This window comes from Tympanuchus pallidicinctus, unplaced genomic scaffold, assembly GCF_026119805.1.
Source record: "Tympanuchus pallidicinctus isolate F22 unplaced genomic scaffold, pur_lepc_1.0 scaffold8, whole genome shotgun sequence".
Classification (NCBI taxonomy): Eukaryota; Metazoa; Chordata; class Aves; order Galliformes; family Phasianidae; genus Tympanuchus; species Tympanuchus pallidicinctus.
Genome location: NW_026294802.1, coordinates 27,694,898 through 27,722,891, shown reverse-complemented (window position 1 = coordinate 27,722,891; position 27,994 = coordinate 27,694,898). Strand labels below are relative to the sequence as shown.

The window sequence follows — 27,994 nt, the reverse complement described above, 5'->3', positions numbered from 1 at the left end:
GCGCCGCTCGCCCAGGGGCCGACGGGCGTTGTTGTGGGTCAGCGTGGAAGCACGTGAAGAGCGCAACGTCATCATAAACACTCCAGCAACATGGCGGCGCCTCCGAGCGGCAAGGTAACGAGCGCTGTCGCGGGACCGCCGCCGCCTCCTCTCGCGGAGGCCGAGCTGGGTTCGCGGCGTTCTGGGGGATGGGCTGCTGCTGGGTCTCTGCGTGGCTCTGAGGGCCGTTCCTCTGTGAGGCGTAACGGGTTTCCGTCACAGCCCCTGGGCCTGGCGGTGCTGGGAGGCCGGGGCGGTCGCCGTGTGGCACTCGGGCTCTCCTAGCCGACGCGCGTCCGCCCGCAGCGCTGCCAGCCCTCCCGATTCGCTCACGTCGCTGTTCCGACATGCAGAGCGCTTTGAGGACGAAGCAGAGCTCGACAAGGTGGAACCCGAGGGCTGGGCTGAGCTCGCGTATCCGCTCTGCCCTCGGGTCCTCAGGGGAAGGTTTTGCCAGGGAAATGCGTCTCTCCCCCCTGCGGAGAGGTTGGAAGGGACTGATTTGGTCGGGCAGCTTTACCATATCCTCTGTTACAGCTCAGAAATCCCTTAATTGCTGTTAGGCATTCGAGCCGTAGCATAGCTGATCTGGGATGACCTCGTGGCTGTTTCCAGATATGCCAATTTAGTTTTCAGTTAAGTGAAAGAATAGGTACTGCTGTATTTCTTCTCCACTCAATCCTGAAGGTGAAGTAGATTGTTTTCATTCAAGGCCTTAATGCAGGAATCCTCATCTTATTAAAAAGCATCTTCCTCAAAAGCCTAGAAAGTAAATCTTGAGATCTTTCTGCTCATTAAAATCCAGGTTAAATGGTAGTTTATTGGGTGCTGATGAGCATTTTGCATTATTTTTCACATAAACTTTTATCAAAAACTTTCTCCTGCAGTTTTTTTTTTTTTCTTTTTCTGAAGGCAGCTTTATTATCATAGTTATCAGTGATACTGCTGGGGGGTTTATTTGTGAATTTAACCTGTACTTGGTGTTCATTTAACTAAAAGTCGGTTTGTCCAAACTTGTGCAGATCTCTGCATTGTGGCAGTTACTCCATGTTCACAGCTACGTGTTAACACCACTTCTGATTTGACATTCTTTCTGTTCTTCATGTTGTTTGATTATGGCATCTCAGTAAAGTTACTAAGAGCTCTTGAAACAGAGGACGAAGGGACACTTGTGTTTTCTAACACTTTACAAAGTAGTTGATGTGTGCAGATGCATTCTTCTGCAGCTCTCGCCACCTGTGTGTTGCACTTCTGCTTGCTTGGATGCTGTACTCATTTGATCACAAAGTGATTTGTTTTAGCAAGCTGGAGCAAAATACAGAAAGAAGTGCTTTTTTTTTTTTTTTGTCTGGATTACTTTTTCATTGGTTTATGTAAGGCGCTGGGTCACAAGTTGCTTCTTCGGGTAGCAGCAGGATTCTCGATGGCTTCACAAACTCAGGAAACTTTGCTGCAGGTGGAATAAACGCAGTGTGACTTGGTATTCTCATGTAGGGCTTTCTGCATTTTGGTGTGTTTCCAAATGATGAGGGTCTTAAATTAATTCTGCTTTTCCTTCTGTCTGGGCAGTGTTTAATGATGTAGTTCAGGTGATAGATGTTTGGGAGAGTAGTGGGTATTAGCTTGTGCAGTGCTTTAGATTCACTTGGCAGATCATGCTCACTAATATGAAAGTAATGCTTTTTATTGTGTAAATAATTTTTTGAAAAGCATTACACAAGAGAATCCTACAGAGTGTATATTGTGATATACTATAGAGCTGAGATAGACTGCCTTGGCTCAGATTTCATGAATCATAAAATGGCCTGGGTTGAAAAGGACCACAGGACTCTCGTTCCAACCCCCTGCTGTGTGCAGAGTCGCCAACCATCAGACCAGGCTGCCCAGAGCCACATCCAGCCTGGCCTTGAATGCCTTCAGGGATGGGGCATCCACAGCCTCCTTGGGCAACCTGTTCCAGTGCATCACCACCGTCTGTATGAAAAAATTCCTCCTGAAACAAATGAAATCTTCCCTCAGCAAATCATATCAGAAGGAGGCTTTTATTTTCACCCTCTGTGTGCTTTCCCCTTCTGCCATAGCTTTCTCTTTTTTAATTTTATATCCCAGACATTATTCATAGCAATGGACTCTAACTTGATTATTTCATATTATCTCCTGATTTTTAATTTTTTTTTTTTTTACAGTTCTCTGGTTTCTTTTTCATACATGAATGTGGTATGAACTATAGTTACCTCATGCAACTGTATGTATTGCTTTCCTTAGATTCCTTTTTATTCCTTTTTACTGTGAAGGTTTTTTTCACTGTTTTTTTCAGTACAGTTAAGCAATTCCAGAAAACCTAATGCTGTTGACTTATGGAGCCCAAAGTTGTTCTTTGTTAATGACAGTGGATGTTTTTTTTGCCTTTTCTTAGAGATTACATTTTTTTTACTGCGAGTAAAATGTCAATAAGTTCTTCTGTTTTCAGAGCTTTTGGTTTTATTCAAGAAAGCAGGTGTATTATCTCTTTTTGTTGCTTATTTATTTTCCTTATTTAAGAGAATGATTTCTGATCTGACTCTCACCCTTGCAATTGAAAATGGTTTCAGAAATGAGGTAGAAAGTTGTTTGTGGGGAGAAGTATAAATTTAGCCTGTCAGTGTATAGGCTATTACTACAGCTGTTCTAAAAACAGTAATGATTTTTGGTTTATGTTCTTGGAGTTGAGTCTATCTTCAGCATATGGATTGTTAGATCTTTCTCAAATTACCAGCTGACGCATGGGCTGTCAGAGAAGTTATTTGTCATTTGCTGGTGTCCTTGCTCTTCAAGTTAAAGCTTGGTCTAAGCTGAGATATTTGGCCTGCATAGTTTTACAAGTGTTGAAGTAGCACTGTAGGTATTACTGAACAGTAATGTGATGCTGTAATGTGTGTATGGAGGTGACATCATTGAGATTTTTTCGTAATGAGGATTGACAAAGAGATCTACAGCACTGTCTTACAAAACTTACTGCTGTAAAGCAGGGTACTTTTTTATGATACATGGTTCCCATTGTTGTAATCTTTCTCACATGAATATTTTGTTTTCATTTCCCTGCTTGGAAACTGACTGCAAGAGTTTTATACTTCTAAGACTAGCAGGGTGAGAAATTTTACTGTCTTAAGAAGCAGGTTGAGCCATAGACTCAACAAACAAGACATACAAGGAAACAGTTTTATCCACTTACTAATCTCAGATATCTTTGTAGATATCTTCTTTGCAGCAAAAGATCACGTTGGTCAATTGACATGAGCTTGATGCTTTGCAGAGTACTGAAATATGGTGTCTGGTGACTGGAAGTGGACTGATGTAGCAGTGCCCAGCCATGGGCCTGGTGACAGCTGAGTGATGTTAATGAGCCCTGGAGAAGGCTCAGCTGTTCCAAGGAGGGAGGTGGAAACTAAAGCAGCATGATGCAAATTTGTAAATTGAGATCTATTTTTTTCTAACTTAAAGACCAGCTCTGAACTATGGTATTATATTTTTGTTGATATCAGTTAGCTCAGAACAGCTGCTGACTAAATTGAATTTATTTTATTGGCCTGTATTGTTTTCCTTACTGTGTTGCATCTTTTATTGTTTACCTTCTTAAAAAGGTACCTTCTGTAATAGCATCTGTAAAATAAGATGCTAATCAGCTGCTGTATCTGTTGTTAATGCTTGCAGACAGACCCATTTTTCCTTAATTTGTAGTCTGTGGAGTGTTCAGACTTTTACTCAGTTGCTTTCTTATGAGCAGCCTGTTTGCTGCTAAAGCTGTTGAATCCACAATGAGATCTTTTACCTGATGTTATAATATGAGGCAAAAATATAGAAAAGTTGCTAGAATCTGGATTTGCGCAGTGCCACAGTACTCAGCGATCCAAACTGGCTGGTTCACTCTGTAAGTGCTGCATGCTGTGTCTGTCAAAAGCTGGATGGCATCTTGGAAGAGTGATTGAAGCCCTGGTTTTTAATTTCTGGCAGAAAAGGAGAATGTGAGTAAGGATATGTGGGAAGAGAGTGTGAAGCATCTGAAAGACAGGGTTAGCAGGATTGTTGCACAGCTTCTCCACTTTCTCAAATGTCCTGTGTTGAACAAATTGCTGGTGTATGACAGAGAGGTAAGAGAAGGAAGGTAAGGTGTGAGCAGTGAGTACACAATAGCATAGGGTCACAGAGTGGTTTTGTGTTGGAAGGCACCTTAGAAGACTATCCAGTTCCAAGCCCTCCTACTGCCACCCACTGGGTCAGGCTGCCAAGTGCCCCATCCAGCCTGACCTTAAACACTCTAGGGATGATGGGGCATCCACAGCTTCTCTGGGCAACCTGTGCCAGTGCCTCACAAACTTCCAAGTAAAGAATTTTTCTTATATCTAACCTAAACCTACCCTCTTCTAGGTTAAAGCCAATAACCCTTGTCTTACCGTTGCACTCCTTGCTAAAGTGTCCCCCTCCATCTTTTCTGTAAACCACCTTTAGGTGATGGAAGGCCGCAATGAGGTCTCCCTTAAGATTTCTCCAGGCTGAACAAGTCTGACTTCCATAGTCTGTCTCAATAGATGAGATGCTCCAGCCCTCTCATCGTCTCTCATGGCCTCCTTCAGACTCTCTAAACTGTGGGTTTTTTTTTGTTTTTTTTTTTTTTTTTTTTTTTTTTCTTTCTGGGGTCCCCAAGCCTGGACACAACTCTCCAGACAGGGCTTTATGAGGGCGGAGTTGAGCAAAACAATTCCTTCCCTCGCTCTGCTGTTTGCCCCTCTTGTGATGCAGCCCAGGGTATGATTGGCTTCTGATCTGCAAATGCACACTGCTGGCTCTTACCAGTTAGCGGTGTCGAGCACAGACAGGATGGCTATTAACAAGTAAGACAGGCAGGACCACCTGCTCTGTTCAGCTCTCCTGTTGCCTGCACCTCACTGTCTTTGGGTGCAGTGCTGCCTCTCACTAGCTGGTTGCACAAAACCATAAATTGCCATCAAATGACAAGAGTTTAATCCAAAACCGTAGCTTGTGGTCTAGGATGTATTGTGATTTATGTGCTATGGTGAAGGCCGCCTTATGTACGTCTCTGACAGTAAAATGCAACAAGCATTACCCATTGACTCCTCCTCATACACGGCATAATGAGCTTGTGATATGAATTTTCCATGCTGCCTCCTTCAGTATAAGAAGGATACCACCTGTTTACTGGGATAACAGCAAGACTTCAGGCAGTTATTCTGCTGGATGTGGAACATAACTACTTCAGCAGCCTTTCATAACCTGATCTAGCATCGCCCTCAAACAGTGCAGAGCAGGCTGCTCCTCAGAGGGTGCTTTTTGTCAACTGAGCCCGTGTTGAACCTCTTCCTTCTGTTTTCTGTGCTCAGTGGAAGACAGCCATTGCACAGTTTTCCTGAGTTTTGTGCAGTGCTCCTTGTTTTTACAGCCCCTCTGTCGCTTCAGTCCGTAGAATAGCCACTGTCTCCACATGGCACCGAGTTGGTAATGACTGACTGGAATGAATGGTGAATGCCATATCTTTCCTCAAATTAGATACCTTGTTGCATCTTGTACGCTACTGTATTGACTCAAGCTTGTTTCTTCAGTGTTTTGTTGGTTCTAAAAACAACCCCAACTCCGTAAGCTCTGTTGCATGGAGTATTTGATAACAGAAGTAGTAAACACAAGATTAGACTTGTCAGATGTTATTCTTATCCAATAACAACTCAGCCTCAAGTTTGTTTGTTTTTGTTTTTTTTTTGGGGGGGGGGGGGTAGGCGGTTAAGATAGGAATAAAATCAACTGTGCTGTTACAAGGGCTCTGTTTTACAGACATCATCCTCTAGACTTCTGAGCATGTTCCAAGTTCCTCGATTTCATCATGTGTTACAGCAGAGTTGAATCTGTTACGTAGAGCAATGCAGAGTCTTCCAGTTATGTGATTACTGTCACATGGATGAAAAAGAATATAAATGTTAATAATTAGACTGGTAGTAGGGCTGTTTTGCTGTAGTATAGTAGATTGAGGAGGTGTACTTTATTACACGTAGTGAAATTGCTGGCAGAAATGCACATCTACCAGTATCACTCCAAAGCAGGGTTTTATCTGGAACAGCTGTCCCAGTGATTGATCACTTTGGTTCATACTTCTAATTGTGGTGATAGATCAGGTCCAAGTACTGGAAGGCACAATTTAAATAACGTCTAAAGTTGCGGTGTTTAACCAGAGACTGAATTTCAGAGCAGGTATTTGTTAGAAATAGGAGGAGGATCTCAATTTTTTTTGTTGTTTTTGGTAGAAAATCAAGGTCTGTAATAGAGAAAAGGAAAAAAAAACCTCCTAGTATTTAGGTGGGAGCTTAACAGTGTTGCCTTGAGGCCTTCAAGGAGTTTAGACTGAATGACCTCATCAGCTCCTACGAGCAATATTGCTTGCACACCTGAACTTCTGGCTTACTGTCTTGACTGCAGACATGATGAATTTGTATCTGATGAATTAATATGTTCAGAAAAAGATCTGATATTTTAGTAATAAAGAAATGTAGGCTCTCTCTATTGAGTAGTTAAGAAATAAAATTATTTTGACTTTAAAAATACATGTATTTCTTAAGACAGCGTTTGCTGCTTAGTTTGAAAAACTATCATAAAATAATCATAGAAAATGATTGCAAAATCTTATCTTGGTGGATTAGGGACTTCTTGCACTAGAAGACTTGTTTAAAATAGGCTTGTTTACATTGTTCATAGAGCTCTGGTATGCAGTGTGGCTTAGAAGAACCTGCTGGATTTTGGTAGAGAAGAACTGTTCTTAATTTTTGTTTTTTTAAAAGCATGATCAGAATTATATGAGCATTGTCGCCTTTGGATGTATTTTTGTGAACACTTAAACGCTGAAGTTAGGTGGGCAGTGCATTGTCCTGTGAACCTCTCTTATCTGACTTGCATATTCCAGCACTGAAATGGAACCTTTGCTACTCATGCTGAATGTAGGGCCATTTTTTGGTTTAAATTTAGATTATCAATTCAACATGATTAAATAGCAAATGAGGGGGAAAGGTGAGCCATGTAAGAAAGTCTTCTAATATATTAAATGCCATATGGTGCTTTCTTATTAACTTCTGTCTGCTAGTTAAAAAAACAAACAAACAAAACAAAACAACAAAAAAAACCATCAACAACACACCAGACTGTTGAATGCATTTTGGTGACTTTCTGACGGAGTAATAATAGCTACTGTATTGGTTAGAGAATAAATGTAATCAGTTCTAATTTCTATTGCTTCTTGATTTGTGTAAGAATCTTAGAAGGGGAGGGGAAAAAAAGGAAGATAATGTAAGAAGCTTCAGGTATTCGCTTCAACCTGTATAGGTGAATCAAAATGATAATGGATAATGATTTGTCTCCTGTCCCATTATATTCTTTGTTTTAGGTTCTATATGAGCAGGATGGAGTGTTCATTCATCCGTCCTGTGGAAAAAATGATGATCAGGACAGCTTCATATCAGGAGTACTACGTGTCATAGAGAAGGTATTTGTGCAGTGCAGTTGTAGAAGCCTCTTACATTTGTTGGTTAAGCTGATGTGTTTGAGAAATTGTAAATGATTTCTTAAGTATTGGATTTCATTAATGAATGAGCATTGCGTTGTTTTTGACATCTGCATCGTTTGCCCCGAATCATACTGTGACTAAATAGGGGGATGTGTAATTTATTATACAGATTTGTTGTTTGTATTGTAGGAAAATGAAGTTATAGTAGACTGGAGACCACAGGATGATACTTTGGATACTTCTAATATCCTCTGTGCAGGAAAGGTATGTTTGTTAGTTGTCCTTCATTTTATTTTTCTAGAGATTTGATTCTGTATGAACTTGTGGGTAGGTGACCTCATAACTGGAGGCAAAATCTGTTATGCATGACTGTCGTTGATATTAATAGCTATATGTAGGATATTTCCTGTGTGTACTACACCAGGTTCAGGTGTGGGGGTATGTGTTTTATGTGTATACATGAAATAAAGGGAGAACTGAGTGACAAAGACCAAATGAGTGTAAGCAAATCGCAGTCACCAGTCTCTCCACATCTGTTTTGTTGGATGATGGTGATTCATTCTTCATAAGAGAGAGACACTGTTATAATGCAAAATATTTGAAGTCTGTTAAAGTTCTAAGGTTCAGTGGTTAAGCTGTGTTGAGAAGATGTGATGGAAGATGAAAGTTTTATGTTTAAATAAACTTTTGTGTTGGTGGAGTCTGTGAAGGAGGCTTAGGTATTTAAGCACTGTGTTGAATTTAAGTAAAACCTTACTTCTTTTTAGTTCTTGTTATAAATAAAAATTTATTGCGTTGAATTGTTAGAACTTTATACCAAAAATTCTTTTCATCCATGAAAATGAAGGTGCTTTCTCTTGTTCTTGTTGAATCTGGGAATCTTGAATCTTGTCTTGTGCTTTTTTTTTAATGGCTACTTTCTTTGTTTAGGATTCCAGCTCTGTGGTAGAGTGGACTCCAGCTCCCAAAGAAAAATCCTCCCGAGGATCAGACCGTCCAAACAATTATGAAGCAGAATGGGACATGGTCACCACCGTCTCTTTTAAAAAGAAACCCCATTCAAATGGAGGTACTTCAAAAATAAGTGAACTTTCTTTTTCTTTCTTCTGACTTGTAACTGAAGAATTGTCTTCATTATGCAGTGTAATGGATTTCATTGGGAATTGAAAAGCTGGGCTCATTTGAGGCAAGAGTTGAATTTTGGGTGTGGAAAATCAATTCAGCCTGTAATACCTGCTTTCTGCCTCCAATCTAATTTCTTCTCTGAATTAGTAGAGAAGCATATGGAAAATAAATGATAAATCCAACATCGTGTGATCAGGCAGTTTAAATGATGCGACAGTTTTGTTTTCGTTGAACTCTTAGAATCATAGAATCATGGAATTGATGATCTTTAAGGTCTTTTCCAACCTGAGCAAGTCCAACCGCAACCCAACCATACTACCCTAACTAACAACCCTCTGCTAAATCTTGTCCCTGAGCACCACATCCAAACTGTTTTTATACACATCCAGAGATGGCGACTCAACCACCTCCCTGGGCAACCTATGCCAGTGCTTAACAGCCCTTTTTGTAAAGAAGTGTCTCCTGACATCCAACCTAAACTTACCCTGGCACACCTTGAGGCCGTTTCCCATTGTCCTGTCACCAGTGAGAAGACACCAACCCTGCTCTCGCTGTAAGCACCTTTCAGATATCAGGAGAGAGCAATAAGGTCTCCTCTCAACTTCCTTTCCTCCAGACTAAACAGCCCCAGTTCCTTCTGTCGCTCCTGTGGGATTTGAACAAAATGTATTATTAGAGAGGGAAAAAAAGAAAAAAGTTTATTACTCAAATGTTTTTCAGCATAGAAACAGCAGGGGGAGATGGAGTGGATAGTTGTGTTTATACTTAAGTCTTTTCTGTGCAGAAGCTTAGAAAACCTGTTTTGTCTAATGAACATACTTCGGGAAAATAATTTCATGGCTGCATTATTGTTATTATGTTATCTCAGTAGATATGTGATTTTAAAAAAACTGTAGCCAGCTTTTTCCTTTGATTCATCACTGTATTTTTCTTTATAATTCTTGTTTATATTTATCAGCCTTAAACTTGCAGACCTTGTGGCTGTTTTTTCCATTTTTCTGTTAGTTTTAAGTAGTGCTGGCTGTCATATATATCATTTATAAGTACAGGTTTTGGACTTTAAGCTGTGAACACTTTGGGGTAAAGTGCAATCCTAGCTTGTATGATTCTGTGTTTAAAAAGAGCTTCCAAGGTGATACAGGGCTAAATGTCTGTCGTGCATAGAATGTTTTATTATGCTGTTGGTTTGTATTGATTTTTTTTGTTCTTAATTTTTAAGAGGCAGAGTCCATCTTAATCCAAAGTGTCAGTGAGTCACGTTGACTTATATTTTTTTGCTACTTCTTTATTTCTGGTGGCTGTAATTGGATGGTGGTAGGAGGGGGTGTGTGCCAGTGTCCCTGCCGGCATGCTGGCTCCTTCCAGTTTCCTGGTGAAGTAACATTGAATCCCTTTGTTTTGAATGTATTACTGTCTTGCACAGATTTGCACAGTAATGGAGGAAATAGCTTTGCAGTTCCAGCTCCCTTATATTGGTTGCAGCCTGACAAAGCGTCTGCATGGTGTGCAACAGTATATACAGTATTATACAATGTTAGGATGTATATTACATTTAGTTTGAGCAGTACTACCATGTGAAGGTGCTGGTGGAATTTATCATGTTGCTGCAATTTTGTACAGCAGTTATACGTCACCGACTGGATCATTTCGTACTCTGACAGATCTTAAAGGAAGCAGTCTGATGGAACTGCTTACTTCAAAAGTCGGTATGAAATGAGAATGAAATGAGAAAATACAATGAGAAATGGCTGTAGTAGTTATAGTATGTATTTTTTTATCAGAAATAACGCTGGGTTTTTGTTTACTGTGGATTTTTTGGCTTGTTTAGAGGAACAGGGAGAGATTATAGATTTGTAGTTGCTAATACTTTAAACCAAACTAAAATCACATGGTGATTTTGTTTTTAAGATGCTACAAATCACACAAATGGAGAAAGCACGTGGTCGTTCCTGTTCAGTTTGACAGATCTGAAATCAATCAAACAAAACAAAGAAGGCATGGGATGGTCTTATTTGGTGTTTTGTCTAAAGGATGATGTGAAGCTTCCAGCTCTACACTTTCATCATGGAGACAGCAAACTTTTTATTAAATGCCTTGAAAATCATGTTGTGCTGAGAGAGTAAGTATCAGACAATCTTATTCTGATTTAAAATTTGGATTATTGATTTACTTCTTTGATTCTTCAGTGAGTTTCAGATTAATGCTTTCTGATGTATTTTACCATCTCTTTTTTGTTAGTAGCATCAATTTCCAAGCTGTCTAAAGGTGTAATTTTATGTAGTGAATATACAGGCTGAAGTTTTAAACTGTGGATTGCTTTATAAGCCATTTCAGAACCTGTTGAAATGTTATGGTTTTGTCATGCCTCAGTAGCTCCCTCTAGTGGATTTGGAAGCTTCTCATGGACACTCAGATGATGTAATGTTAAAACTTTCATGAGCAGCTACTTGGGATAACTTGTGTTTAAAATTTGAGATCTTCTCCTATAAGGAAAATATTTGAGTATTGCCATTGGTGTATGATCCAGTGAGCGTATGAGATACTGTACTATCAATTAAATCACTTGATATATAAATATTTTGCCACAGAACTCAATCTGATCTGCAAAATGATCTGCAAAAGGCTTTGGCAATATGAGGATGTGGTGGCCAAGTTTGTGATTAAATTGTCAACTGCTTGGAGAAGGTGATATGGTCAGTGTAACCAGCCAGTGAAACGGTACAGTTGGTAGCATTGTCTGCAAGCCTTTAAAGAAAAATATCTGTGAAGACCAAAGCAGGAGGGTAGTAGGGAGACAAGGTGAAGAGACAGTTAAGAATATTCTCTATACAATGGAGGCTAGGAAACCTCAGGTGACAGCTTCAGTTAGTTTCAATTCTGTAGAGTCATGTGTAACAAATAATTATAATTCACATTGCTACATAACATTGGTTTATTGGTGAGTAATTGAATGGAAGTGGAACAGGTAAGGATTTTGGTTCCTGTTTCAAACACTGTCTCTTTCAGATAGTCAGTGGTGAATAGTTGGCCACTTAACCATTCTCCCTTTATTTGACCCAGTAGATTCTTAGTTCTTGTCCTTTGTAGCCTCTTATTCAGATAGCGTGGATATTCCTGCAATAACAGTACAAAACATTTCCTCTCAGACTGGGGAGGAAACTGTCTCTGGAGAAGCTGCCATATCCTCAGATCTATTCTTAAAAGGCCTGTGCAGTCTGATCCAACAGCTGTATGCATGGGAGAGTTCAGGAGTGCTTAACAGGTAGAGTTCCCTGGTGATATCAGGGCATTTGGAATGTGCAGAGCTTCATGGTATTTCTGCCTGAGACTGTACTCAGTGTTGCAGGCTGGAACAGCAGATACTTTGGGAACTATGTATGTAGTTTGAGAACTATGATGAAGCTATGAAAATTAAATTTGCATGAAGTGAAGCATTGAGCTGAACAGGAACTTCCAGTTTTAGTAAGAACACTTAGATTCCTGTCTTCCTTTTAGGTCTGTTTTTGGCACCAAAGTCGTCTTTGTGCTCTATTCATGTATGATTTTTTTTTTCTTTCTTTTGTAAGAAAATAATACACTAAGTAACTTGTGGAGGTGACAAACCATGCTTTACACACTGTGTCATTTTGTGGTAGATACTTATGCTTAATTAAGTATCTACGCACACGGAGCGCACAGCCTCTCGTAGGGAAAAATGTTTTCTGGATTGCATAAAGGAGTATGCAGTAATGCAATTATTCCAACCTTTCTATCTATGTAGATATCAGGTATTGATGTTAAGACAGAACTAACTTTTTTCCTAAAATACCTTTCTGTCTTAAGTATTTTCTTCCTCTGTTTATGCTACCTCAAAGGCTATTGCCTTTCATTGCCACTGTGCCTTTTTAAATCTTGTGACGTTGCTGAAATTGGTACGTGCAAGGGAGCTAAACTTGAACAAAATACTTGTAATCTGTTGCTTTAAAGATTTTTTCTTAGTATTGTTGCACCAGGCTAATATTGAGAAAATACCACACTGCTGACACTTTCTAACTTTCAGTATTGTGAACAAATGTTTAATGAAGTTTCTTGTTCACAAGTGTGTTTTGAGCACTGGCCAAGTTGCTGCCCATACTGAACAAGCTGTCCAGAGCAAGTGTTTGATTACAATGAAAGTGTCATACAAAGATTTTTGTTCTTTTGGGTGAGAAAAACAGAGTACGTGACTCAGCCTTTGCCTTTTTTTAGTAAAAGCTGGTTGAGCTTCATTAACTTTCGCTGCCTCAGATCTTTGGCTGTGGTGTCTGGTTGTTTCAAAATGAGATCTCTTGTTGGATTTCATATCCGACAGTGTTCTGTCATGTTGGAATTGAAGACAGATAAGGCTTATTAAAAAGTTCTTATCTTTGATTTTAATAACATGGTAGATGAGGCAGGTATTAATAAAAATAAAGTAATTTTTCTTTCGAAAACTAGAAATAGTGAATTTAAAATTTGGGAAAAGGTGATACAGTAAGGTGTTCTATAAATGCAAGTCTGTGCAATGGGTAGGATTACATGCAAAGAGCTTAGCGTCCTCCAGCCTGGCTACTAAGTCCAGAGCTTGAACATCAGATTGGCTTCTGAACTGTTGTCATTGCTTTAGTATAATGAGCTGTAAGTGGTGTTGATTCAGGAGCTGTTTAGTTGATCATGTTACCGTGCCAGAGGAGGGAAGAGGATGTAGGAAGAATAAGAGCAAAAGAAAGATGAAATGCTGGCACACTTCCAGCTGCCTATGCTATCGTTTTCATCTGGCTGTGCAAGCCTGGAGTACATGAGTATACAAATGCAGTGAGTTATGTCAGATCAGGTTTGTGTTCATTTAGAACTTGGAGTCTACACAAAAGTGTGTGACGGTAATCAGATGTTTTGTTTCGCAATGTGGTTGTTGGAGTACTGTGTTGGTAAACTCTTACTGAGATGAATTTTAGAATTAGGCTGACAGTAGCTGTTGTAGTAGTGTTGGTTAGAAATTTGTTGATTTTCTTTCATGCAATGAAAGGCAGTTTGTAGTCTTTTAAGTAATGTTTTACAGTGTATAAAAACATGAGGTTTATTAATTGGTAGAAAGAATTGTTTAACTGTATGGTGACATAGGTTCTTTTCACACACAGTTATGTTAAAGGTGTTTCAGGTGTGTGTGTAGAGTTTGATTATCTCAAAGAATTTCCTTTCCTGTCATCTTTTTTTGTCCGCTCAAATACAGAAAATATTTACTCTGAAAGTTGTCACCCTCATGTAATTTCTCATTACAGCATAGTAATCTCTTGAAAAGGTATGTAACGTTACTCAGGGTAAATGACATAATCTTTTTTAAGAAAAAAAAGTCCTGTTTTCTAAAGTGTTGGCACATGGAGTCTTGCCAAAAGTGATCTTGCATCAGACTTGTTTTCCTTGCATAAAACCTGAAATGTGACTTTTGAGACCTGTAAGTGTTCTAGAACATTTTTAAGAAAAACTTGTAGTACTTGCAGAAACCCCATGCTTTAATTTTATTGTAGATCTCCACAAGATAAACTCATTCTTCTTGTGAACTCTCAGAATAAGTCTCCGTCTCAATCTTTTGAAAACCTCCTAGATGAACCATCATATGGCTTACTGCAGGTATGTATTGTTTATTTTTTTTATATTTGGAAGGAGTTTATTAAAAGAAAAATGCCAGCCTTTCTTTATCACAAAAATCCCCTTAGTCATTGCTGTTCTAGGACCATTAATTGTATCCTAAAATGAATGCTTTCACGGAAGCACGCTTGTGAGTGAGCTGTGTAGTATGCTACGTGTTTCTTAACCTCCCTGTTTAAAACCTAAACCTACTCAAGTTACTTTTGTCTGCAACTGTGTACACCTGAGTACAGATAGTTTTAGAAGTGGAAAAGAAATGCTGAAGCTTTCCTAGACCAAGTATTCACTTCTTGTTTTCTGGTGGTTCCAAAGAGAGGCTGGAAATACAGCAGCAAAGAGCACAAGTATTGCTTAAAACAGTGTTTTTTCTTAAAACTGTTTATCGCTTGATAGAGTTTATGGCCTTGTGAGGGTCAGCAGCAAAATTTCTGGTGATTGAATGAGGCCAGAGTTCTGACCTACTGACTCATTTTATTTATGGGATCTTCAGAAGTGCATTAGTTTCTGGACTTAGTTGTCATATAAAAGTTTTCTGTGAGATTGCTAGCAAGGTACTTGAATTTTCAAGGTACAACATGATGTAAAGGTAAACAGGCTTAGGCAGAAAAATGATTTTGTGGCATTAATCACAGGAGAGTAAACACCAAGTCTGATCTGATCATGTACATAGGTCAGATTTACTCAGCATACTGCTATCTGATCTTTCATTTCAATCAGTGGTATTATTTAATACTTAGGATCTCAACTTTTTGAATCATGCAATGAGCGTACTGTATGAAATTACTGACGTGTGAAGCTTTAATAGCTTTGAGTCTTACTGTGTTCTACTTGCTGTTTTTATGTCCTTTAAGCACAAGAATTCTAAGTGATCTGAGGCTTTTCGTAATTTGCTTGTTTTCCTTGTTATACCACAGAAATGGAAGAAAGATCCATACACGGTAACAATGGGAAGGTTTTCCAAAGTCACAAACTATATTTTTGACAGCTTCCGATTAAGTGACCCTTCAACTCAAAGGCGACCACCGTCAGAAATGGCAGACTTCCTCAACGATGCTATTCCAGGGTTAAAGATAAATCAGCAGGAGGAACCAGGATTTGAAGTCATTACACGAGTGAGTGTGTAAATGAATATGACACAGATGTATTGATTATTTATTTATTTTTTTTATGCATATCTTTGCAGGAATTGTAGGCCTTGAAGCTTGGTGAGTGGTGCTGTTAATACTTGGCAGTTGTGACACGATCTGCCTTGCCATTTGTTGGCAAGAGTAAAATCATCAGCAGCTACATCTGGAGTACGTCATTTTTATGCCTGCAAATACAAATTTTGCTTTTAAAGCAAAATGTTTTGATTATTGAAGCAGGAGTTTTTTTTTTTTATCATATGGAATAGGTACCCTTTAAACTGAACTCTCATTTCATGTTTAATGTTTCCTCTCTGGCTGGATATTAAGTAAAATTGGGGTATTCAGACTAATAACTTCCGTGGCTAATCGCTGTAACACTTCAGTTTGTTTTAAGAGATTTAAGAAGATAGCTTAAGAAGATTTAAAAATAATAAATTAAATTGCATAATTAGTGTCCATGGTTTGTAAGTGTATGGATTTATGTATCGCTTGAGCCAAAACTAGGATAAGTTGTAGTTGGATCAGGAATCACTTTAGGCTTCTGTTGTCATTTTTCACAGATGAGTAGAAAATATATTTGATTACTATTTAAGGAGCTCATATGTTTTTAATGTTAAACTATTTTGAATACTGTTTTTCTTTGAGGTCAAAATAGTCTTGATAGCTTAACAGCTATAACTATGCAATTCTGAAAATTTATTGCCTAGCACTTAATTTATTAGTGGAAAAATAATGATTTTTTTTAAAGGGGTAGCTTACTTTAATTGATCTGCAGTCATGTTGTTCAGTCTGGTTTCAGAATAACATCCTTGAACCTGAGTTCGTTCTTCAGTTCTCTCTTTAGATGCTCCAGTGCATTTCAAGAATGTGCTTTTGAAGTGAAACTCCCTGTTGTCTTTGTTGGCTGTGCTGCACTTATCTATTGCATTTCTAGTTGTTTAGAGGATTCAGTCCATGGGACTGAATGTAGTTTGAAGGTGTTGGTAGAGATCGAAGGCTATGTCAAATGCATCCTTTTCCAGAGTCTGAAATACTAGCTTGGATAGCCAGATCCTCAGCACACTGCATCTTGCTCTTTCTGCCTGCGGTGCTCCGTACTGCTTCCTAATGGAGACGTGTAACTCTGAGCATCTAAGGCTAATGCAAATATGAACGTGCGAAAATATAGTTGAACTAAGTATGAGGATCTAACAAGCTCAGCAGTATTCGTGTGATTATTCAAAAATGTTGAAGCTTTTAATTGGGCTTTGTATAACACCTTTGTGTTTGTTTCAGATCGATCTAGGAGAACAGCCTGAAGTTAGTAGAAGAGAGCCTGTGTCAGTTGAAGAATGGGCTAAAAATATGGATTCTGAAGGAAGAATTTTAAATGTAGACTACATAAAGAAATCAATATTCAAAGGGGTAATCTGTTTTTCTAAAGTCCTTTTTCTCTCCTTCCCAAACTATAGTAATGCTGGTTTTGTTGCACTTGTAATGCTTCATGCAGGACTTTGGGCGTGAGCTAGTCGGTATTTTTGGAGTGGCTTTACAAAAGATGGTGTAATGCTCATTGAATACCTCATGAATACTCTCATAACCATACAGTGTACTGCACAAATAGAGAGATCTTGCAGTGGCTGACTAAAAGGGAATGGAAGGCCTCGTGGCGGCCTGCAGCTCCTCATGAGGAGGAGAGGGGCAGGGCTGAGCACTGCTCTCTGGTGACAGCAACAGAGCCTGAGGAAATGGCATGGAACTGCATCACAGGAGGGTCAGGTTGGGGATTAGGAAATTTTTCACCCTGAGGGTGTTCAGGCCCTGGAACAGACTGCCCAGGGCAATGATCACAGCACTAAGTTGCTGGAGCTCAAGTGTTTGGGTGACACTTTCAGATGAGGGTTTGATTTTTTTGGGCCCCTTGTGTGGACTCAAGAGTTATACTCTGATCCTTGTGGGTGCATTCTAGCTCAGGATATTCTTCTGAGTGTTAGATTATCGGGTTTATTCTTTTCTTCTTAAGGATGTTTTCTTGTCCATCAAAAGCTTCCTTCCTTTGAGCAGTTTACCTGGATTTGTCCCTCAGTACTAAACACTGACCAGTATTTATTATTGAATTGCAATTCAGTAATTGTGAAATTGAATCCACTGAATGTGAATTCAGTCTCATTCATGCAAGTTTTATAAGTTTTTATTATTTGCTGTAGCTGTTCTACCTGATGTTACTTTAGTGTTGGATTGTTTTCCTTTTATTTTAGTGGAAATCCTGCAGCCTTAATGCTTTCTTTCTAAACTTGTTGATGCAAGAATAAGATAAGAATGATAAGAACGCAGTCGTCTGGGGATTTAAGCATAAGAGAATGATAACATTGATATTACAGTTATTAAAAATACATATTGAAGAGGACAGAGCAAAATTGAAAGATTTTTAAGTTTGTGTGACTGTTCTTTAACATACTTGTGCCTGAGGTGTCTAGGTAAGGACCCTTGTGCAATCATGACAATTCCTGCAAACCTTTCTTCCCAGCCACCAGTGTTTCAGTGTCACTTGTGTTTTTCAGTGCCAGAGGAGTGAGTGCTCCATGTTATTCATGACTCTTGATAACAAGTACATTAAATGCTGATCTATTAAATGGAGATCCTCTTTAAAGACAATGCTTCTCTTGCATTGTTACATGCTGGAAGAGTTCCAGATGCTGCTTGGCTGGAGCACCAAATTTCAGTGGTTGATGCTATTTACTACATCATCTTCCTTGCCTTAATTTAATAGAAAATGGAAAAAACGCAGTGAGGCAGGAGTATGGCCTTGGATTGGTAAACTGTGGGTCTTCCAAGTCTTAGGACTTGGAAAAAAATGTCTTTTGACATATGAGATAGCACTCAGCTAGTACATTTTTGTTATATGGAAATGATTACTTAGAAAGATGTCTGACAAATAGTGCCCTTGAGTGAACAATGGTTTTTTTGTTTGCTTGAAAGGTTCATCTGCATGTTGGCAGTGTCTTGTTAAATGAAACTATTTGTTTAGAAAAGATGGAACATGGAAGGTTATACTTAATATGAGTGTGTAGAGGCAACTTCAGCAGTTAAACAGCATCATGTTCAAATGTATAGATTTAAAGGTACTTTGGTTTTTTTGTTTCTTAGTATCTGTGGTGCCCTTAAGGTTTTTTTTATTTCAAGCAGTGATGCAAAAATATAGGAAGAAATACCTTTTAAAAAGCTTTTTATATTCTTAGAAAGTATCTAATAGTCTACAGTTGAGAACATATGTTAAATTGGTTTCCATTCCAGTTTTTTTATGAATCTGAGTTGTATTGCTGCTTAATCATGTTCTCTTCCTCCTTTACCTTTGAATGTGTTAATTAGCAAATAAACTGTGGCTGCAGTATAACAAGAACGAGCTTATTCATAAGTTTTGTTTCTCTTAAGCTGTTACCTTCAGAAGCATCGTACAGCTGTAGGAGTGTTTCTTCACAAAATTGAGTTAGTGTTTTTGTTAATGTTTCCAATTTTTCCTTAGGGACTCTGCCATACTCTAAGAAAAGAAGCATGGAAATTTCTTTTGGGATATTTTCCTTGGAATAGCACTAAAGAAGAGAGAGCAAACTTGCAAAAAAGGAGAACGTGAGTCCAGTTTCAAGTTGTAAAACACATGAAATTGTTTGGTGTTTTTTCTAAGGTATAACTTGAAAGGTAGCTGTTAAAGATTGTTCAGTGCAGTGAAGTGTTTGACAGACCTTCTTAAAAAGATTATTCCACTGAAGTGAAAACATTATATCAACAGGTTGCTGTTACCCAATTTATTCCAAAGAACAAATAGAAAGAATATTTAAATTAGATAAAGAAAGGAAGAAAGAAACGTAATGATAAAGCATGTTCTGGTTTCAAAATGATTTTTCTTCTTCAGGGATGAATATTTCAGGATGAAACTGCAGTGGAAGTCTGTCAGTGAGGAACAGGAAAAACGAAATTCAAGATTAAGAGACTACAGGAGTCTCATAGGTAAATTTGGTTTTAGAAACATGCAACTGTGTGAACTCAAACCTTTGCAACTCAACATGAAATTGAAGAAATGTAAGCTTTTGAGTAACCTATGTGGGAAGAGGCACTGAAAAACTAATATGTAGCTATTCTCAGATGTCTAAATTTTCTTATAAGCTTAAAGCCTTTTCTTAACCGGAGAAATTGGGAGCTTTTACACCGTAGTGCTGCAGAACAGCTGGATTTTTTTACTTCCCTTACAAAATAACAAAATGCTTTTTCCTTTTTATTTGCCTTAAAATAATGGTGATACAATAAGAATTTTATAAGGATTAAGAAAGATCTTGAGATTTATAGAATGAGTGTGTACTTGTGTACAGCTTATTAACTGGACTGGATGATCTTTTAGGTCTTTTTCAACCTTGGTGATTCTGTGATTCTGTGAAACTGAAAATAATATTCAGGGTTAAAAAATGGCTGAAGTTCTAAGTATCTAAAATGTAAATTAAAATATTAAACTTCTGTAAACTAGATCCAAAACTATGAAAAAGTCTTTTATTTTTTTTTCTTCCCCTTAAAGCCACTTAAAATTTTTCACATTAGGATGTGCTTTTTGAATTCTACTTTAATAAAGAACATGCTACAGGCTTAGTTTATTTGAGGCATCACAACTGTCGCAGGAAAGCAGTGGTTTCTGCTCAATATGAGCTACAAGAATTTGTTACAAAGAACTTCTAATGTGCTGTAGTGAACTATAACCGTCTTTCTGCTGATGGTATGGTGACCTTTATGTGCTTGTGATGCTGTGGCTTATGCTGCATCTCATAAGTATTCATGAATGGCACTGCACAGCTAGCTTACATAAAATTGTTCTTAATCCATGTAAGTGAAGAAAATTTCCACTGAATTATAATCAGGATTTTTTCCATTTGAAACAAAAGCTTTCAAACCTTTTTTTATAAACAATACTTTTATTGGAGGAATTTTCTTCCTTTTCAAGTATTCTTTCAGTGATACAACTGTTATCTTTAACACTCCAAAGCTTTGCAACATCATTTGAGGGAATAAACTGCAGTTTAAAAAAACCAAATTGATTAGAATGCTGGCTTTGTACAACATGTTCTGAAAATGTTTTTAAATCTGGACTGTTTTTAGAGAAAGATGTGAACAGAACAGATAGAACAAATAAGTTCTATGAAGGTGAAGATAATCCAGGATTGATTTTACTTCATGATATTTTGATGACCTATTGCATGTATGACTTCGACTTAGGTAAGTTGTGCTCTGAACTTAATAGCTGGTTTAGTTTCTGATGGAAAGCTTTGCTTATGTTAAGATCTGTTACTACAAGCGATCTCATATTGCTTACAATGCTTTCTTGAAATTCAGGGTTCATATTTTAATAACATAGGTAACTTTGCTTTCTCATTCTCTCTGACCCAATCTCATACGTGTCTGAATTCATCAGATGAAGTGGGATTAGGAATTAAGTGGCAGTTTGCCTTTACTTTATCCATACTGTTGTTTTCTTACAGTTGAGGCAGGTTTGCTTTTCAGAGTTTTAACTGGATTTAATAAAAAGTGATAAACCAGCTGCCATCTCTGTAATTAAAACTCAACATGCTTAACCAGCTGTTTGTGAACATGACTGTATTTCTGAATACTTCAAAAGCTGGTTCTCAGGGGGTATACTTTGCAGCTTTTCAGAAGCTGTACTTCAGTGTTTGCATCTGGCATAGATAGAGAAAGAAACATAGCTGTTCTGAAATCACAGTACAGGTGATACTCATGTTGGGATTGAATAGGTCTTTCTAGCTTCATCCCTAGCATGACATCTGGCTCTTCTGTGCTTATGTGTGGCTGATTCTTCTAAGGAAAGGCATTGCGATTCTAGAAGTCTGTTTTGTGATGGATTCTGAAGGAAAAAATCAGAATAAATCTTTAATTACTAAAACATTTGCTGCAGAGCTGTAGTTCTTGTCAACTTTATCCCTTCTGTCAAGTCTGTAAAGAGACTTAATCTTTGGCTTTTGAAAGAGAAGGAAGATTAAAACCAAAAGTCTTCCTGAACCTTGTAGTTCTATGTCTTTTCACATTTCTACCTGCATAAACTTGCAGTAACGTGCATTTTATGAAAGCAAAGCGCGTTTACCATCTGGTCTGTTTAAAAACAGTTTGGATGGCTTAGATTTGTACAGGGAAGAAGTCTTTTGTTTTATGAACAAGAAAGAATAGTGGAAATGCAGTTACATGTGTCCAAGGATTCTAAGCCACTGAAGTATTGATATAATTCTCATTTTAATATTTCAGCAACAGCTACAGCGAGTCTGGTTAGTGCCACAAATCTCCCTATGAATGAAGGGGACTGCTGTTCATATAACATGTTTTTTATGAATGTATTTCTCAAGACAAATGATAATGAAACTGGTATTGATCCATAAGACTTTTAAACTGTCTTGTACAGCAGCATTTTCTCTAGACTTATTTTTGCCTATAGTATTAAATGTACAGTGAATAGATTTTTCTAATCTTCTTGAATTATTTACCTGTTTTCTGTTTTGTTCTATTTCACTTCTCACACCTGCTCCCTATTTTCATTCTCACTGATTCCAGTTCTTGTCAGTTACTCAATTATAATTACATTATTAAGAAATGTAACTGTCTATGCTTGAGTGTAAGGGAGAAATGTGTTAGACCAGCTGCTGCTGATAGACATGCACATAATTTATGTTCTCCCTTAGAGATGATAGCAGTGGGACATCAAATGACTTGAACAGTAAGGTAAGGTAGTTGGGAGAGTGAGACAAGGGAGAGAAACAAGCTCTGAGAGTCCTTCTCTATTCTCCTCTTAATTGTGCTGTTAATTCCAACTGTAGTGAATATGCAAACTTGTAATGCAAACATCAGTTTAGCTCAGTCATTCAACACACTTGAAAAATGGCTGCTTTACTGTTGAGTTTAACTAAATTCCGATTTGTCTTTTTTTTTTATCTGTCAAGGTTATGTCCAGGGAATGAGTGACTTGCTTTCACCTGTCTTGTATGTTATGGAGAATGAAGTAGATGCCTTTTGGTGCTTTGTGTCATATATGGATCAAATGGTAAAAATAAGTTGTTTTTTCTTTAAAAAACAAAAGCTATGGGTAGCATTTGGAGTTAAATTTGTGAACTTTTTTTTTTTAATACTTTTAAAGCAAGGATCCTCTATTATATTTGAAGTTGATGTGTTTCGTCTCTGAAAGAAATTATAGTGGGTTGATGATAATCTTACTGTGTAATGTGGACAGATTTGACTACTTGCAAATTCCAAAGTAACTCAGAGCCGGAATGCTCACTTTCATGTTAATCAATAGTCCTCTTATAAAGATTTTGTCCAGGAGTCTGGAGCTTAGACTTTCCACAAACAGAAACTTCTGTGCTTTATGCATGTGGTGAAACAACGTGTGAGTAGGACAACAAAAACAAGAGAAGTTGTCTTTTGAGTACAGCATTGCTGCTTGACAGTACAGAGTGTAGACTAATTTAAATTAAAATTATCATTTGTTACATAACAAAGTAAATGAGGATGATGGATAAGCATGGTTCACTGCTTAACTTAATCCTTTCAGATTTCATTAATTACAGGTAACAGTGCTTTAAGTGCTCCGCACATGAAATATCTAAATGATGAGAATCACTTGCTGTGATAAAACTTTGTTATAATTAATCATGTATGTAAATCTACGTTGTCATTATGAGTTAATATAAATGACAGTGCAAATATTTTATTTCATCCAGCATCAGAATTTTGAAGAACAGATGCAGGGTATGAAGACACAACTAATTCAGCTGAGTACTTTGCTTCGTTTACTAGACAGTGGATTTTGCAGTTATTTAGGTAGGTGTGTTGCTCATGCACAGCAACTAAAACAACTTACTGCATTCTGTGTGCATTGATATTCTGACCAGTCTTCAAACGTATTTCCAAGGGTAATGCAGTATGGCTACAGGACTTATATAGAAGATTTCTAAATTAGAAATACCTATAAGATTTCACTAACTGCTTTGCATGTGCTGAAAAAGTGCCAGCTTGTTCCTGACTTATGCCGTCGTCCACCAAGTATCATTGATTTTGAAGAGGGACTACAGTTTTATCAATTGTATGATTTTGTACCTTTGAAGTCTATTTTTCCCATTGTCTTAACCAAATGTGGTATTTATGAAATGTAATGCTCGTGTTTCTAGAATCTCAAGACTCAGGCTACCTTTATTTTTGCTTCCGATGGCTTCTCATCAGATTTAAAAGGGAATTTAGCTTTCAAGATATTCTTCGGCTCTGGGAGGTAAGCAAGAATTTCATCACACAAAATCCAGTGGTCTTTTTGGAGTTCTATAAAGTACCCTTCATTTGTATGACAGCATAGATCATTCTACAAAGTGATTAATACTCTAATAGATTAATTAAAAAATCTCTGTTAGTGTAAGAGAAGACATATTAGCACATGTTATGTTTTCTAAGCCAAAACAGTAACTTGAGATAAAAGAGGGTTAAGTTGGCTTATTTTTGTAAGGCTTGGACAGGACCTCTCAGATGAGACTCTGAAGTGAGAGTAGTAACTGGAGAGTATCAGGTCACCTTTCTGTGTGTGAAAAACATCGTGTGCCAGGAGAAGTGGTATTGGTGTAACACTCATAGGATCCAAAATGTGCAAAACCAAAAGAATTCCCGTATTCTAAGGTATAAAATGATAATGAGTTTTTTTTGGGGAAAAAATTGCTTGTCTTCATGTTTCCTGTTTGCAGTATCTTATCAGTATTTTTAAAAGAATAATTTTTCTTTTTAACATGATGAGAACTGTATTTGTATTCATAGTTTATTATCCTAGTCTAGGTGTTCTTATCACCTGTGCCTTAGTTCATGTATAAACATGTGTACAGAAGAACAGCACGCTGTATATCAAACTCCTTGGAGTACTTTTACTATCTTAGGAGGATGATGGAATCCTGATGATACATGATAGTCTCATAGGTTTTGTTTATCACATAATAATGTACGTGGACTGCTCCAAAAGTAATTGCTCCTGTTTATTTCCATGGAAACTACCACAGATACAAAGAACACAATGACACTGTTTGATGGAGCAAAATCTTAGCTACGAAGTGCTATGTTTCAACATAGTCACCACCATTAGCTATGCGTGTTTGCCAGCAGTGATCAAGAGCCTGTGTGCAGTGCTCATTAAAACCTGTACCAGCAGAGATGGCCCACTGTCACCACTGCTGAAATACACCACTCACTGCTCTCACACCCATTCTTTGGTCTCAATAAACATTCAGCAGGAGTCAGAGGGTGCAGTGTTTTCCATGTAAAGGAATTCAGTGCCACCCCTTTGCTTCATCCGCACTTCCATGTCAGATGCCATTCTGTCAGACTGCCCCATTGCTTCCATCTTCACATGGCGACAGCCTGGAATGGAATATTGGTGGGAAAGTTCAACCCTTACTGTTGTACCAACACCATCGGCCTCTGAAGTTGTGGGTCATCATAAAATAGGCATTAATATATGCTAAAAAGGCATTACTTTTAGAGCAGCCCTCATATGCTTACTACAAGTATTCAGTATCTTTGATAGGGGATGGGGAATGAGGTATATCTTGTTTTCCTTTTTTTTTTTTTTTTTTAAAGGCTTTATGTTAATTTAAACTTATAATTGCCACTAACTTCACAAAGTTAGTGAAGAAAAGAAGAGAAATAATTGTGGAAATTAGTAGTTTCCTCCAAAAATAGCTTGTTCTTGTTTAAATCACTAAGCTTCAGGGTTTATTGAAGATTTATTTAAACATTATTTTCTAACATTTGTCTGTCCTTTCAGAGGAAGTGTGTAAGCATTTCAAAAGTTTCTCATATTTTAACAGGTCATGTGGACAGAATTGCCTTGCCAGAATTTTCATCTTCTCCTCTGTTGTGCTATCTTAGAATCTGAAAAACAGCAAATAATGGAAAAGCAGTATGGCTTTAATGAAATATTAAAGGTATTGAGTTCTCGTGTGTTATTTAATTCTCTGGCATTAATGCAGTGTCTTTGGTATTCCGTGTTGGGGAGAATGGAGGTAGGGAAGGTGAAATACCCTCCTCTGAAGCATTACGTTTGAAATGACTGTTTGCCATGCTTTCAGAATGATTTATGGGATGATGTAGTTAGTGAGATGATGAGCATGGGAAGTGATTCTCCCTTTTAAACTGTTGCTTGATATGTTTAATTTTAATTTTTGCTATGTCTTTTATAATCTCATTTGATATCTCACAGAAAATATGATTTAGGGAGTAAGTTAGGAGGGCTAGGTAGTTTGCCACATACAGAAATATTATGGATTCCTCATACAGGTCTCAGTGATGAAGGCATACTGCATCTTCCATTTGTCAATACAAATAGACAACGTGTTTAGCACTTCACAGCTTAGGGGGCAGGCCTATGAGATGATATTTATGCATGCAATATATTTAACAATGCAGCATATTTCGCGCAGTTTGTTACATTTACTATTTGTGAACGTATTTTTTTAGCATATCAATGAACTGTCTATGAAAATTGATGTGGAATATATACTCTGCAAAGCAGAAGCAATTTCAATGCAGATGATGAATTGCAAGGTAATGATATTTTGAACATATCTACTGTAAATAGCTATATTAAAACTAAGTAGTTGGCTCTAATTATACAAGTTGTGAAATAACTTAATGTCTGGCTGTGATAAAAGATATGCTGTGCCTAAATAAGCACCTGTATTCCAGAAGTCTTTAAACAAGATAATTTTATAGGGAAATGCTTTCCACTGGTGGAAAGCTGAATTTGTGCCTTTTGATTGGGATTTCTTAACTCTTACTGGATAACCTCAGTACAAGTAATTTGATGTGTGATGAGCTTAAGAAAGATGAGATATAAGATCTGTTGCACTGAAAGAATACCAGATGAATACCATACTTCACTAGATAAAAATAATTTCAAGAAGATAAAGTGTAATTTTAATCATTGTGTGGACTTGTATTTTGGAGATGAAAATCATTAATTGGTTATTGAGCCTTTCTTTCTCTGTCTGTTAGAGAAGCAGATGCAGAAGATGGTACTAATGCTGAGAGAGATGTTTGTAATACAGCTAAATTCAGATGAATTATTACTTTGGGGATGGGGAGCTTAATAATTAAAAAAATCAAATTTAATTTCCCCTTGCGTTTATAGGAGTTGCCTCAAGCAGTTAGTGAGATCCTGGGGATGGAAAGCAGTTCTGTAACACCGGATTCAGATACTGGAGAGGATGAAAGTGGAGCTGTGCTGAGCTGTCCTGCGTCTCATGGTATCTCAACCCCTGTAATCGCTGCCAATGGAACAAGAGAAAACACTCAACAGATGTGTGAGACACAGAGCTTGGCACCTGCATAATTACAACTGATTAAATTGAAGAAGGACTTTACTGAGCACGTTGTCTCTGAGCACTTGAGAGATGGATATTTAAATTTGGTGTTGATTAAGCTTTAAGGTTGGAAAGAAAATCTGTACTGTAATGCTCTTGCATTAAAGCTTTACGACATGACTCAACTTAACTATTTTTGTAGTTTCTTCTACCAAATAGCCTTTTGTTTTCAATAACATTCCTTAATATTTTTGTAGCCAAGTGCATTTTCTTTTTCTGGTGAACTGGAAATGGATGGTGATCAAGGAAGAATTTGGAAATTATGCATTTGCTGAGCTTTCACACATCGATCTGAGACAGTGTGAGTTCTTTGATTTGAGCGGATCTGCAGTAGTCCAGCTGAAACTGCTGTACAAATTTTCAAGCTGAAGAGATGCTGATATGTTAAAGATAATTTTGTAAATGAATGAGTTTTCCCTATTTCAAATGTTTACAAAAATACTTCTAAGTATTTGTTGCTGGTTGAATGTAGATTTGAAATGGACATTTTTACTTAGGCAGTTTAATGTCCAAATACTGAATTTTGTGTAACTGGGAGTGGATGAACAGTATATTTTTACATTAACATATCTTCACTTTATATATGCATATATATTTACACACATACACTATATACACAGATGTTTGTGAATACTAGAAGGATAGTCATATTTTCAATATCTGAATAAACGTGACTGTTCATTCATATGAATCAGTTTGGCCAAATTAATGCACAGCTCAAACCTGGACTCTTTTTCAGAACTGTTTTCTAACTGAAGGTAGTTCATGTGAATACTTTCAGTCTTACATTTGAGGTAATTTTGCGATGGTTTCTTGCAAACTTTACTAATGTTTATCTTTGCTAATATATTAACTGATCAGTTAACTACTTACACTGTTTTTATGCCAAAATTATTTGCAGAATTAATAAACAGGTTATTAAAAAGTAATCACAGTTAACACTAATGCATTTTTTTGTATATGCAAAAGGCAGTGTGAGTTTATTCCATGCCATGCTGATGTCTTTGACGTTATGTGAAATTTAACATAACTGATCAAGTGTATTCATTATTTGGTAACTATTGTACATATTATAAAATAAAAATCAAAGCTAATTTAGTGTTTTTAATTAA

The 27,994-nt window shown here is 37.5% G+C and overlaps 1 protein-coding gene across 1 annotated transcript; it reads left to right on the top strand.

Moving 5' to 3' along the window:
* Positions 1–27,976, top strand: TBC1D15 (TBC1 domain family member 15). The gene is made up of 17 exons (XM_052668429.1): positions 1–114; positions 7,457–7,555; positions 7,766–7,840; positions 8,507–8,645; positions 10,610–10,820; positions 14,224–14,326; positions 15,259–15,456; positions 16,747–16,875; positions 18,974–19,077; positions 19,361–19,455; positions 20,590–20,706; positions 22,434–22,534; positions 23,211–23,310; positions 23,658–23,755; positions 25,329–25,445; positions 25,978–26,064; positions 26,651–27,976. The coding sequence occupies exons 1-17, from the start codon at positions 91–93 to the stop codon at positions 26,849–26,851; spliced, it is 1,998 nt and encodes a 665-aa protein (XP_052524389.1). The 5' UTR covers positions 1–90; the 3' UTR covers positions 26,852–27,976.
* Positions 27,977–27,994: the final 18 nt, after the last annotated feature.